The sequence below is a fragment of the Falco peregrinus genome, chromosome 3, assembly GCF_023634155.1.
Source record: "Falco peregrinus isolate bFalPer1 chromosome 3, bFalPer1.pri, whole genome shotgun sequence".
In the NCBI taxonomy this organism is placed as follows: domain Eukaryota; kingdom Metazoa; phylum Chordata; class Aves; order Falconiformes; family Falconidae; genus Falco; species Falco peregrinus.
In genome coordinates, this window is record NC_073723.1 from 36,935,519 (window position 1) to 36,949,866 (window position 14,348).

At 39.0% G+C, this 14,348-nt stretch overlaps 1 protein-coding gene across 9 annotated transcripts in view; it reads left to right on the plus strand.

Annotated features, from left to right (window-relative positions):
• Positions 1–4,693, plus strand: part of SNX16 (sorting nexin 16) — a 28,206-nt gene extending 23,513 nt beyond the window's left edge. For 7 of the 9 annotated variants that reach the window (XM_055799457.1, XM_055799458.1, XM_027792008.2 and 4 more), the window contains 3 exons: positions 1,150–1,286; positions 2,779–2,895; positions 3,165–4,693. In XM_055799457.1, coding sequence (XP_055655432.1) covers positions 1,150–1,286; positions 2,779–2,895; positions 3,165–3,270 — 360 coding nt within the window. In that variant the 3' untranslated portion in view covers positions 3,271–4,693. Of the gene's footprint in view, positions 1–1,149; positions 1,287–2,778; positions 2,901–3,164 lie in introns of those variants that run through there. The other 2 variants (XR_008746438.1, XM_055799460.1) reach the window with 2 other exon arrangements.
• Positions 4,694–14,348: the final 9,655 nt, after the last annotated feature.

Below are 14,348 nucleotides of genomic sequence, written 5' to 3' on the forward strand. Positions count from 1 at the left end.
CCTAATTATGTTCTTAAGAAAATGATGGGCAGTTTTCAGTTAGGGCACCAGCAACCCTGAACAGTTTTACAAAATACACTAGAATTCACTTAACTGACTTGGATGAAACAGGATGACTGCTTAACCAGAATCACCAAAGAGGATGAATTCCATGCCATGTGTTCTCAGCTCTGGTAGATGTGAATAAGTGTGGCTTAACTTATGATTGGTCTTCGTTGGCTGTCAGCTAAGATAAATTTGCTATCTGAATCGGTAAAAGAAATTAAAACTCAGTGCAAGAGAGACTTTAAACAAGGGTCCCTATGTGTGGGTTTCTTATTTAGTGAGAATATGTGAATTATTAAATCGGAATTGCACATTACTGTTGGTAGACTTGCTCTTTTCCAGTAATAGAAAAGCAGGCTCTGTGCCAAAGCTTCTATCACTTCCTGCATTTGGTGGATGTTGCATTATACATTGGCTCTTCACTTTTACGTTTTGAGATTATTTGCTGTCAGATTCATCAGGGTGTATTATATATACATGTCATGCTCAGCAGAGTAACACAACATACCATGGGTGAGTAGTTAAGTGTTCTTAGTGTTTCATTAAACTTTTTCAAAATGTTTTTGTATTTGTCTCCTCTCATGATTGTTGTATTTTTAACAGCTGTTGGGTACAGAATTCTAAAACTTTTTCTTTATCCTGGGTAAGGGAAGAATACAGACTTTATCCAAATACTCCTAGCATCTTGGGAGTAATTGGAGACTTTGAAATTGACTTCCGAATCATGTGACAACAAAGTTTATATGAGGGGAAAAAGGAAGCAGGGAGTTCAGCTAATGTTCCATATAGGCAAAAAGGTTCAAAGTTAGGGACCGCTCATCAAAGGCAATAAACCTCTTTCGAAAGTCTGTCTTGTTGTGATATCAGTGATGTGATAAAGTATTTGCATGGCAATTTAACGTAATAAATTCATTGTTCAGAGCAAAGTGGCATTGTTTCATTAAGGACAGAACTTTAAAAAGAAAAGTTTACATAGCTCTTTATAGTAATCAATACAAAGGAAAGCAGCTATAATTCTGTTACAGGATGATGTTTCTAAAAGAAAAATCAATAAAGGCAGTTCACTGAAGTTAAATGGAAGCTGTTCTTAAATCTGCCTTTTAGGCTTTCTGTGAAACTCTGGAGGAAACAAATTACCGCCTACAAAAAGAACTGCTTGAAAAACAAAGGGAAGTTGAATCGCTGAAGAAATTGTTAAGTGAAAAGCAACTTCATATAGATGCTGTTGAAAGAAGAATTAGGTATGTAGAAATTTTGTGAGGTTTAGGAGTTTCTTTTCAGGAAAACGTTTTCTCTATATAGTTGCAAGCACCAGCTTTAAATGTGTTCTTAGAAAACAATCTTCCCTACGTAATTACACACAGAGCAATATTTTCAGTAGGCTCTTTCTTATGTGCTAGCTAAAAAGCTGTTGTTTAGTACTGATGACTGAGAAACTTCTTGTCCCATCTTTTCCCTCTGAAGTAACTGGGATTATGTTTCCTAATCCTTTAAGTCTTCTGAGGATAAAGCAAAATTTCTATTCTGCTTTTGAAATGTTGGCTATATTAAATGCCCTGCTAGAGATGAGAGCAGTGGAAAAATAGCTCTGAGTTATACAACTCTGTACTCAAAGTTTTGATGAGCACAGTGATCAAGCAATTATATGTCTGTATTAATGTCTTTAATTTTGTTCTGAATTGCCTGGAATGCTGCCGCAGATAGCATTTAAATAGCACTGGACATTGTCCATTTAAATCAAAGGGAAAAATGGTGAAGTTTCACAATAAACTTTATGGTGCCTGTCTGCTAAACTTTGTAGCAGGCCCGGAGCAGCTGATGTTGGGCTGTTCGGTGTCCTGCTAAACCTGCTGAGTCAGTCATTGTGGGGTTTTCTTAGCAAAGGAGTGAATTCCCATGGTCTCTTCAGAAGTTATTCTAATACTGCTTGGATTGTTGAGTCTAGTATATCCAGGCAGACTGACAAATCACATCTTTGGACATAAGGTTTAAGTGAACTATATTTGGAAAAGGATTTAAATGGACTTCTTGTGGCTTATTGAAAATGCTTATTTGAATACCATATCCAGTTTGTGAACTTCAGGTGGCAGCTTGATTGATTTAAATTAAACTAATTTGATGTATGTTTTCCACACAGAGCAATACTTTGGAAACAAGTTTTTTTGGTAATTTTACATGACAATATTCTCATTTATAGCCAAGCTAGTTAGACTGCCAATTTGCGTTGCTGTTAAGAAGAAATTACTACCTGTCTCTGTATCATTAATGGGAAAATGTATTGTTCTGAAACTTAATAGCTGACTCTAAATTTACAATGACAAACTTGGGAAACTGTTGAAGAAATCTTTTTATCATCCTGCCTGTCGTCTTTCTGAGTATGTTTGGTTGTAATCCTTCTGCCATTTAGGCAAGATGTGCATGGCTTGGATCATCTGCTTGTAATTTCTTACCTAAAGTCATAATTGCTCCTCTGGGACTTGAACTTTGTAAAGCTACCAAATTGTGGTACAAGGAGAGGATTTAATTTAGTTGGGGAATAAGCAGCTGGAGTAAATAAACTGTTTAAATAGCTATCCAGTGCAAGCCCTGCATCTCTGTAGTAATAAAAGAAATGGGGCATGTAGGAGTGAGATTGATAGGTTCCCAGAAACTGCAAAGTTTAAAATTAGACAGCTCTTCAATGATAAACATTTGCTGTATGGATTGGTGGTACTCTGTTCTTATCTGTTGTAGGGATTTGTCTTTAGGAAAAATGACTCGTCAAATGTCAGGAGAAGAAAGTGAGTGCAGTGGCGAGGTGGAGTCTTCTGCAGTTGAAGCAGACCAGGGTACCCTGGGTGAGGACAGCTGGTAAATACTATTCTTTTACTTATCTTTTTAGTTTTTGTTAAAGTTTGTTTTTCAATATTCGGTCTTGCATAGATTCTGCACAGCTGAGGAATTCAGCATTTTATCACACCTCTGCTGCATAAAGGCCCTCAGGATAGATACTTTTTAGATCCGGAATAAGCAATAAGTTAAACAAGCTTTATAAATGTTTTGTGGATCGCCGTCATAAAATTACTATGGAGGATCATATTAGTTTTCATTTGACAAAGTTTATTGATCTCTTGTTGCAGCTCAGATAAAGAGAATCATGAGACATGCTGGAGTGGCTCTTTGGCTGAAAATTCTGTACCAGAAATCGAAGTCGCTGAAGTAGCGTATACTGCTGATGAAGAATAATAGATCAATAGCAGCTGTTGTTACCTGGGAAAGGTTCAGGTGTGGGACATACTCTGTGGGTAGGGGCATAGAGTAGCTGTGAAGAATTTACAGCAAAGAGCAAGAATGCACATATTGAATGTTTACATAAATCCTTACAAATTATTAACGTAATAAATATACCCCGTGCTGCTTTGATTTCAGTTTTTATCTAGCCTTTGTATATTTAATATATTAAAGTCTAATAAGGGCTAAAATCAGCTGAAGTTTAGGTAGTGTACAAACACAATTTGGCTGACTTTCGTAGCAGACCGATGAAAGCTTCACATGAAATCGCCAAACGCATCTAGCATGTCATAGTTGCCACTGATGTGACACATTGGATGTGTTCATCTGTTTATTTGTGTTTTCATATTCTTATAGCCATAAATTAATGCTTGTTGAAGTAAAAACGGATTCATCTTACATTTAATAAGAGTGTAGAATGACTTGGTTTTAAATTCTGAAGTTGAAGAATATTTCTCTGGAAATTTTAATGCAATGCAATAGGAAAACTTAGAGTACCAAGAGAAGAGTATTTATGAAAATGGAATTGTAGATGGACATTTTTTTTTAAAAAAAAAAAAGGTCACTTTTGCTGAAGGAACTAATATGAGACCCCCAAAACACTGTGTATTTTCATCCCAAGATAGCACGCTGTAATACATCTTGTTCAGTAATGCTGCTTTGAAAAACTGGGATACCTTTGCTATATACCCATGTAACAATAAAATTGGTGAGTTTGCCTTTTACTTGGAACACTACCTCTTACCATCTTGCTAATGCATTCATGTTTGTTTAAAAATGTTCCAGATTATATGGAGGTTATTGAAAGACTTGTAAAGAAGCCATATTTTTTTCTGCACAGTTCATAACTAGATTGAATCTAGTTGCAATGTATTTTTGTTTCAATATATTGTACACGTGGGGATGTTGCTCCATATGTTATATAGCCTATTTTTCAAAATGTATTAAGACAGGAGATGCACTTTATAATTAAGATTCCATTGTGCCAAGTTCAGTTGGCTAATTGGTTGAGAAAGGGGAGAGTTGCAGGGAGAGGATTATGCAGTGCCTTTTTGTATTCACTTGTTCATTACTGCAGAATTTTGTTACAGTGCTCTGGGTCAGTTCTGTGGAATCTTTTGATACAGCTTGTTTCTGTTCTTCACTTATTTACTGAAAGTGCCTTGTTTTATTCTGCTTTTCTAATAGGAAGAATGTTGTTTTGTTTTAATTTTTTTTCCCCCACCCTATACCACCCACAACATTGTTTAATGTTGTCAATATGCAGTGTCTTTGTGCTGGAGTTTTCAAAGGGAGCTTTGTACTTCAGGCTGTGCATACAATGACCTTTATGCAGAACTGTATAAACCTTCCTGGTGAAATAAAACTATGGACAAAACACCTGTCGTCTTTTTTCCATTGTAGGAAAAAAACCCACCCACATTCAATGTCTTACCTAGTAGAAGGATAAAAATACTAATAGAAAGAGACATTTCTTAACTCAGTGATTTCCTGCGCTCAACTTTTGTTCTGAGTTTGGTTTGTCCCAGAAATTGTCTGCATGAAAATGAATGAGAATGCTGTAGCAAGACACCAGAAAACTTACTGTACTTCTGTTGAAGATTAAAGTAAAAAAGGTACTAATCTTTTTTATATATTCTACATAAATAGTCATAGTAGTTGAGTGAACTCAAAGTTTTGATGCCTTACAGAAAACTAACGAAATTCTGTCAGATGTCACCTATTTGAAAGGAAGATTGAACTGTGTGTATTAAAACGGTGTTGGGTTTACAACTGTAAGTGTTTTAAAAATCTTGAAAAGGTGCTTGGGTCATGCATGCTAGGAGTTTCTAAAGTACTTCATGTAAATCTGCAAATCTATTAACTAAAGAAAGCATTAATATAGCTTCCAATTTAGTCATGAGAGGGCAAAGAAATGGAAATTTTGTTGTGCTTTGTCTTTAAGGTTTGTAAGATATTTTGCTGGCCCAAAATGTTTAGCGTCACATTAGACATTTTTGTTTAGGGGGGCCTTGATTTTTAATTAAACTGGACAGAAAAATGTGAATTTGTCCAGCATCCATGTGGTATCACTTAGCCTATGCTATTGGTTAATGAATGGTTACCACCCTTAAGGAACATGCAAAACTGGAGGTGTGCAACCCATGGTGGCCTTGAACATTCTGATCAGGATGGCTACCAAGTCTGTCCCATACTGATTTTTATTTTTTTTTCTGGTACGCGTGCTTTCATTCTGGCATTATTTTTCACTCATTTCCTTCTGCTTTCACTTGCTGCTGCAGTTTCAGTACAGAAGAAGCCAACTTTCAACTATTTCATTCATGAGAATTTGACAGTGGGGTTCTGTGCTTTTCACAATGAGCAGAGGAATATTCAAACTGGAATTGGAGCAGAGTGAACTAATTGCTAGAACTGCAACCAGTAGCACTTCGTTCTTTTCTGTTGTAGTTAAATCATTCCAAAGGTAATTGTCTTAATAGTTTAGCCACTGATTTACAATGGGTGGTTTTTTTCCAGTACTTTTAGATTGTGATAATTTGTACCCAGCTTAATCTTACTGGGGTTTTGCTTTTTCTTATACTACATCTTAAATTTAATAATCCTGCAGGATTATCCTCCAAAGCACTTGCTCTCTGCCCACACCACTTCTCTGCTTTTGATTTGTATAGTCCTAAATCAATTAAAATGCTGACTAGTACAGAGTCAAGAATGAGTCCCTATAAAACTCCCACTTCATACCTTTCCCACAGTGACGAGCATTAGTTACTGTGAGTATAATAGTCCTATTGAACCAGCTCAAGCAAGGCGGCAAATGCACTGATTTGTGAAACTGCACCTGACAGTTGTAGGAGAGAATGAATAACCTACGCAGTGTGTTTTCGGGTGGGCTGCTCTACTCACCTCTTTGTGTTTAGCTTCTCTTTGTTGCTCTGGAGGGTTTTAGTTGCAGAGAGAAGGGATGTGGAAAGCTCCTGTTCTAGGTGGTGCGTGTCTGTTCCAGACGGTTTTGATTCTGTGCATCTCATTAGACCACTGAGTAGTTTGATTTTTCTCTCTGTGATTTCTGTGATTCCTTTGTTGAAATGTAGCTATGAAGGACTAGCAATTATCCTGCTAGAAATTTTCATTTCTAGTGGAACTGATAACAAATAGAGCTTTTTCTAGGAAGTTTTACCTGGTTTTGTTTGTGGGGGTTTTTTCCACACACAGAGGGAGGAATTCTTAAGAACTGTGCTGTGAAGTTGCTGCTGCTGCAATCAGGTTTTTTTAAGAAATGACAGATAACACGAATAAATAGTCTGAGGTCATGAATCACCAAGGAAGGGACGAATCCTGTAGGAAACACTCTCTTCAAAGAGTACCAGCTCTGGGGGTGTTTATTTCTATCACACCTTTCTGTATTTCAGTTAAATCTCTGTCCTGTAGATCAGTACATTCAGATTGTTAGACAGGTCCAACATTCAAAACTAGATGGGTACTTTTCCTACAAAATACAGGACTTGCTTTAAGAGATGAGAGAGAAAATATATCCTCACATCCATGTTTAGTTGAATATGGAGAACTGATAATGCAGCTGTCTCCAAAAGATGGCTCTTTTAAACAGTTTGTATTCTGGATGAGCAGTCAGTTTACCGACAGTGGAGTGTTTTGTTCTACTTTATAATCTTTAGTGCATTTTTAATGATAGGATCTTAACCTCATAGCCGAAGGAAAAGATGGGAGAGAGCATGGAAAAGGCAGAGGAGAAAGGGGAGATTGCCTTCTCCATAGTTTGCAATTGAGGATTCTTCCCCTTTGAAAGTGAAAATTCATTCAATCCTTTGCTAACCAGAATCGCTTCTCCACTAAATGTTAGTTTGTGTAGTGAATGCTTTAGGTTCTGTATCATCTCAACCATTCAGGATCCTTTCTAAGGTTCCTTCTTAGGTAGCACTGGCGTTCTTCACAACCCCTTGTTGTGCTAACCTTTATCCTAGTCTTCTTTCAAAGGGCAACCTTTTGTATTTGTTCCTCCTTGGGTTGTGCATTGTGAGGAAAACGGAGTGAGAGATTTTGTTAAATGTTTTCAATCTTCTTCCAAAGTTTGATTTATCTTCTGTTCCTGGTGCAGCTGTACAGATTTGGAAGAGTGGAAACCTAAGAAAAATGCAGTCCTTTATTTAAACAACGAAAGATTAGCATATTCTTATCTTGTCATCTATATCTGTCACAAACTTATGTCATCCCCACTTAAAGCAATAGTGACTGTTGGCCATATATCCTGCTGTTAGATTATTTTCCAGTTGGATAGCTTGAGTGTTACACTGGAATAGGAAATATTTCTTAAAATTTCTCTGTGGGTTGATGAATTCAGAACCATTCTGATGGTTGTTCCAGAATCAGGAAAAGGCTGTCATGAGATGTGTCTAAGCATAACCCCATATGTCACCTATGAAGCATCTTTTTTTCTTCTGGTGGGCACGTTTTAAAGCCCTAAACTGCAGTTTTATGCAGCGTCATCAAAACAAAGGGATGCTTGTATTGAAGGATCCTCTTTTAACAAGGGTCAGTCAGAGTTACATTTAGGTTGCCCAGAGCACAGGATGTGCATAGGCAGGGTGATTCTGAAAGACAAGCACTTTTCATGGTCACGTAGAGGTAATGGGCAGGCTGAAGGAGCTATGCCAATAGCCAGTTACTGTGTCCTTGGGTGTAATTCTGCGTAGCTGGATAAATCAGAAAGCCTGGTGTGTAGGCCATTCTTAATTAACAAATAATGACAATTTTTAGCATGAAGTCTTTCTGCAACAGGACAGCACCTGACTGCTGGAAAAATGATGTTCTAGCTGAACTGGCAAAGCTTTTTTTTATCTTTCTATATGTTTAACCTCCAACCAACAGGCAGAAAAATCGTCTGCAATGCATTTGTATTGTAACTCAGATCCTCACACTCTTCCTGTCCCTGTTGGTGAGACTCGTGCCTTCTCTGTCTCATGAGGGATGTCGCAGCATTCAGCCAGTGTTGTAGTTCTGGTATTGCTTGTAAACATCCAAAACTGCAAGCAGGGCAGCATGGCTCTGGAGAGAGGACTTGGAAGTTGAAGTGGTAAACTTCATGTATTAATTTCAGTTCTCAAAAGTGCTGTCACTGCTAGCCAGAGCTGAACCCTTTGGCTTCAGGAGATAGGAACATGCATCATCAGAGAAGAGATTGCTCCCCACAGCACAGGAACCATCAGCATAGGTCTTCCTGCCAGTGGGTGCTGTGGTTCAACTGATTAAAACAGTGGTCTAATAAATGGGATTCTGGGCTCAGCTTGCTCCCAGCACTGGCTGAGTCTCATCTGTCTAAAGGGCAGTGAGGTTCTGCACGACCCTTTAAGTCTCCAGAAGTAGTACGCTGACGTATGTCTTCATGACTTTCAATACAATCTTCATAGAGACTTGTCTCCTTTTATCCTTTTTAAGCTCTTCATGGAGATCTTAAATGCTTGCGCATTTGTACTCAGCACTTCTGTGACTTGAGAATCATCAAGGCACTCTCCAAATAGTGAATTTGTCCCTACTTTGTATCCAAGAGTTAGGTATTGTATTTCCCTCTGCTTTGTGAATAAGGAAAATGAGGAAGAAAGCAATTATATGATTCACCCTAATTGCACGGTAAGTCAGTCGGTGTAGTATTAGTGTTACTGCTGATCCCATAGACTTGTCAGCAGGTTAAAATTAGATGATTCGCTGATCCAGTGAGGCTGCTGTCTGTATAATACAGGAACTGTGTCTTGGGATATGTCAACTGGATTTCAAGTAGGTCTAAATATCCTTGCTCATGAATTACTAGCTTCTTGTAGATTTTATAATACTCCTTTCTTCTACCAGTTCAAACTGAAAACACCAGGACATTTGCATTAATGTGGTGGAGGAACATGCCTCTGCTCTCTGAACCGCCTGTGGATTAATGCTTTTCATCTAGAGGAAACCACAACTGCTTTATGGAAATGTTGAGGATGACTATGAAATGTTGTTCATTTGTTTGTTTGACACTTAATGTGGCTTTGTCAAGCATTGCTCATCAGGCAAGTGCCTATTGGGAGCAGGTTGCGCATTGACCTTTCAAGATCTCATTACTGTTTTGCATATTCAAAAAGTAAACAGATATAGATAAACATAGTTTAGGAAGCAGTTGCAACATATAGCAAACCTCCTACATGATCTCTCCTTCCAAATTCCCTGTGGCTCTTTCCTAGATGTTCTCAGCATTTCTGATAACTGGCTTATAAGGTGGATAGTTGTAAGGTGATGTGAAGGGATCTTCCTTTCCCCCTCATCAGTATCAATATGGCCACTACAGGGATAAACTAAGGCATGAGGCAAGAGTTCTACCTTATTATAGCACTGCTTTGTACGTTTAGAGAAAGGACTTTCCCTGAGAGGTTTATTTTTTGTGTGTTGATGTGCATTGTTAATTTAGAAATCTTACAGCGCTGCTTTTAGGATAATGTAAACATAACAAAAACATCATGTAATTACTCTGATTTGAGCTGGGCAAGGGGATCATGATTTATAATATATGTGGGAAAAGCAGATGAGAAAACTATCTTATTTATATAATCTTTTGAAAAGCAATAAAGTCAGCTGTGCTGTTCAGTAAGATGCTGATGTGCCCATAGAGGTGGTGTTCCTGCTTACATGTACAAGAAGAGCCCAGATAAGCCAGCTTCTTGTAGAGATGACTGCTTTTTGGTCTCACACCAGTCAGATCTGACTCAATCATCCCTACTTAAATAGGCAATTTAAAAACGTTGGAAGTCTTGCAAAATGAATGTGCAAAGTAATGTGTTATGAAGGAGTATTAAACAATAAAAAAATAAAGGTCAACCTTGCTGTGAGTTAACCTGAGAAACCGAACATGGGTAAATAATTACTTTTATTTATCTTTTTGTTGTCAGCATGCTGTAGTTTACTGGCATCCTCTGTGAGATACGTGTTTCAGTTCTGAATCTAGAAAACCACGGAAAGACCAACATCTCTCACTTCTCAAATGATGTGAATTACACAAGACTCATGATCATCCAAGGGTCAGAGCACAAGATCTCTCAACAAAGAGGCTGCTCTGTTCTGCCCTGCTGAAGCAGCTGTTGGCTCAGATTTCAGTTTATTCAGACACAATATGTGCTCTAGACAGATTCTCAGGCTACATAAATTAATGTGTCGACTACTTATCATTTTCCCCCATCATTTTTTTCCCCCTGTTGTCATCTTTGTGAGTTAAAACCCTTTTTGTTCAACTACAAGTGTCTGTTACAACAAATAGATAAGACCTGTTGTCAGGCTAATGATACTACAAAACTTCCAGAATTCCTTGGTCTATGCAGGAGGATTTTTTCTGTATCCCAGGAAACTAAATCAGACACATTTTGCTGACAGCTTGCATAGCACCAGGAGCTGACAGTGTTAAGCTAAGAAGTGTGAGGTGGTCTGTGCTACCTGCATTCAGCTATTAACTTCTGAAACTTGGCACAACAGTCATAGGAAGGTCACTAGTAACATAATCCATTTTCCTTGTGCATTTATATGCAGTTTTCACTGTATTTGGTTTTGTTTTCGCAGAAATCAGCTGACCCAAAGGCAGCATTTTTTTTACCTGCTCTTGCAACCAAATTTGGTATTTGCCACTGTTTCTAGCTTAGCCAAGACACTCTAGCAGCATCTTGTTGCAGATCTGCAGGGCTCTCTTCTCTCAAGCTCTTGCTTGTGCAGTGTAAAAATTATGTTTGCAAAGCATGGTGAAAGAATCAAAGCATTATCTATATGATTTACTCCTTGTTCTCAATATTCTACTGTTATGGTTTCCTCTTTCCAGCCTCTTATCTTTCTTCAGGAGAAACATTTTGTAGTGCCTTACTTCAGGTACTCTTACAGTACCTGTAGGAGCGGGATACATGAGATGCTCTAGAGCATCTTGAAGCGTTGGAATGATTGTTCTGGAGGCCTCAGTAAATGACCCTAGTTACACATAGACACAGCACTAGAACAACTAACTTGAGTGCAGAGTTTGTTCCTTAGTGGACAAAAGGCCCAAAGCCATATCCGCTCGTAATGTGTAGCTGGTGGGGCCAATCTGTTGAACATGTCAAATCAGACTGAATTTCCTTTGATGAATAAGACCTCTCCTTCTTGATAAAATTATGTTTTAAGATCCAAATCCTCAATAAATCAAAGTGATTGATTCTACACTTCAATGTCCTCAACAGCCTCCAAACCAACAGTTGCAATACCTTCCTATAGGCACATCCCATGTGTTCCCACCAAAGCCAACGTAGCACAGCCATGCTGTGAGCCCCAGCAAGGGCTGACACACAGACCCGACCGGGAAGTCCCTCTTCACAGTTCAGTGCCCTCACTGCAAAACTGCAGTAACACCCAGCTTGCAGCTGGTCACTGCAAAGCAAAATTTGCTGAACTGGTATTAAAGAGGTAAGTCCCTTCATCATGCTGGGCTGAACTCCTCTTCAAAAATGGGTACTTTGAATGAAGATTGAATGATTCAATCTTTGCCTTGGCTCTACTTGGTCATGGTGTGAGCACGTACAGAGAGGGCTGGAAAATTCTGCATGAAGGTCTGCTTCTGAGGACCTGGTGTCCTGCATGCTTGCAAGTGCACAGACAGAGGAAGTAAGAGAAGAGACTGCAGCCAGAAAAGCAGCCAAGAGGATAGGTTAGTATTTAAAAGGGCATTTTAGCTTTGAAAAAGTGGGGGTTTTTGGGGAGAGTGGGGGAGTTCCCCCCTCCGGTCCTGCTTTTTGAGCAGCACTTCCAAGCAGACCCTTTTCCCATCAGCATGAGCAGTAAGACTGAAACCAGCTCCTCCATGAGAACCGCAGCCTTCCCAGCGCGCTGGAGTTTCCTGCTGGAGGCTGAACCCAGAGCTCCTCCTGGAGTCCACAGAGTCCAAGCCCTGCCGCTGCCAGAGCTCATCGCTGCTGCTGCCCACAACCAGCAGCCACCAGGCACCTCAACAACCCTATATACATGGAGGGTGTACACAATAGATGGGTAAAGGGCAATATAGTAACCCTACATATGCCTGTATGTAGCCAGTCCTAGCTGACTGCGGTTAGTTTAGCAGCTGCACCAAGGTCCCTTTGGTAATAAAATCCAATCACAAAAGTAAAGATAATATTTAATATAAAAATGTATTCAGATGTATCTGAAGACTTGTATTCCTCCTAAACTGTGTTTTATTTTTTGAGGAAAGGGTGCTAAACTCAGGGTGGAGGGGGCGCATAAACCCTGATTGAACCCACAAAACTCTCCTCGCCCAGTAAGACAGCATGTTTTCAAAAGCTGAGGTTGCACCAATGGAAGGTATCAAGACTCATCACCTACATGGGAAAAGGCCACCAGCAGTTAGCCTCCTACCTATTTCATTAAATTTAGCTTACAAACTAAAAACTTAGATACACATTGTCATGCAGGTCTTGGAGATTCAGCTGTCTCCTCTCTGAGAAAAACCAGCCGAGTAACACCCAATGCCTTAAACACAACCTGGGTAACACCAGCAGGTGAGAGAGCATAGGGGGGGTGAGGGGACTGGGTGAGGGGGATGCCCAGACTGTGAGAGGGCATTTGCCCAAAGCTCATCTTGGTAAAGACAACAACAATCAACTGTATTAAAAAGCAAATGGAGAATTACTAGGAGACTTTTAGCTGGTGAGTGGAAGTCAGCTGACAGAAATACAAGCAAAATGTGAGAACGTGAGGATGTGCAGTGTGCAGAAGAACGCAGGGCAGCAGACGGGCCAGCACGACCCTGTCAGACACAGCCATCCTAGTTACAACAATGTTTAGAGTCTAGACATGCACTAATATTTCATAACTATATTGCATAGCTTTATCTGTTGCATTGCAGATACTGATCCCAAGTGTATAGTTCAGCAATGGCCAGTTAATTATGCATTGATAAAACAATAAACCACTTAAACCATGATCAAAGTCACAGGAACTGGGCAGATTTTCCCTACAATATACATCTGACTGAACAGTGCTATGATGGTGGGTCTTGCGATGGTCTCTGCAATGGGGACACACATGAGAAAGTGACAGCTATGTAAGATTAGATTTATGCTATTTGCCATTTCTTTAAATGTTCAATCTAGTCCCTGCTGTTAAGTCATTTTTGAGACTAAAGCCTCGTCCTTACATCTCTTAAAAAAAAAAAAAAGAAAAAAAAGGCATCATTAAAATAATTTAGGCCATCATGAAAACATGAGATTTTCTCATCAGAAGTATTCCCCATACATGCCCATGCAGTTCTTCCACCCCCTACAGCTGTATTACACAACAGGCATCTGTACGTACCGAACAGTTCCTGACATTTTGTTCTGAAGCCTTTAGGCTTTACAAAAAGGCAAAGATGAGCTGTCCAAGTAATTGAACCCTTTCAGACCACATAATGAATGATAACCTTAAATCACTGCTCCAACACTTCATACATGTCAGTAAATATACATGTGTGTATACATAAAATGTGACATACTATACACCCACACTTATTTAAGGAGATTCTACTAAGATGCATGAAAAAATGCATTGCTTGTTTCAATTCATCCTTGCCTATAGTAATTTTTCACATTTAAAAGACCTGACTATTCTTCCTTTCAACTAAGGCCTGGAAAAGTGAAATACACACATTCCTGAAACAATTAACAGATCTTCTGGGGGGCAGGGGGAAGTAGGTATTCTGGACACATTAGGATGAAAAGGTATCTTGCAACACAACTTAAGCATGAAGGAAAGCAGCCCAAACACCCTATCATACACTAGGTTGTTTTGGTTTTGTTGTTGGTGTTGTTTTTTTTAATTTGGTTGGGTTTTTTAGCCAAACCACCTTTGAAGAAGAACTGAATTCTAACCTGATGCTGAAAGATTAATACATCAAAAAATGTTTCAAAATATCCTTACGTGCTCTAAGAGCACTGTACCCTGATGACAGTGTAAGGAGATCACTTGAAGTTTTGCATAATATGAAAATAAATACGATCATCATATAACAC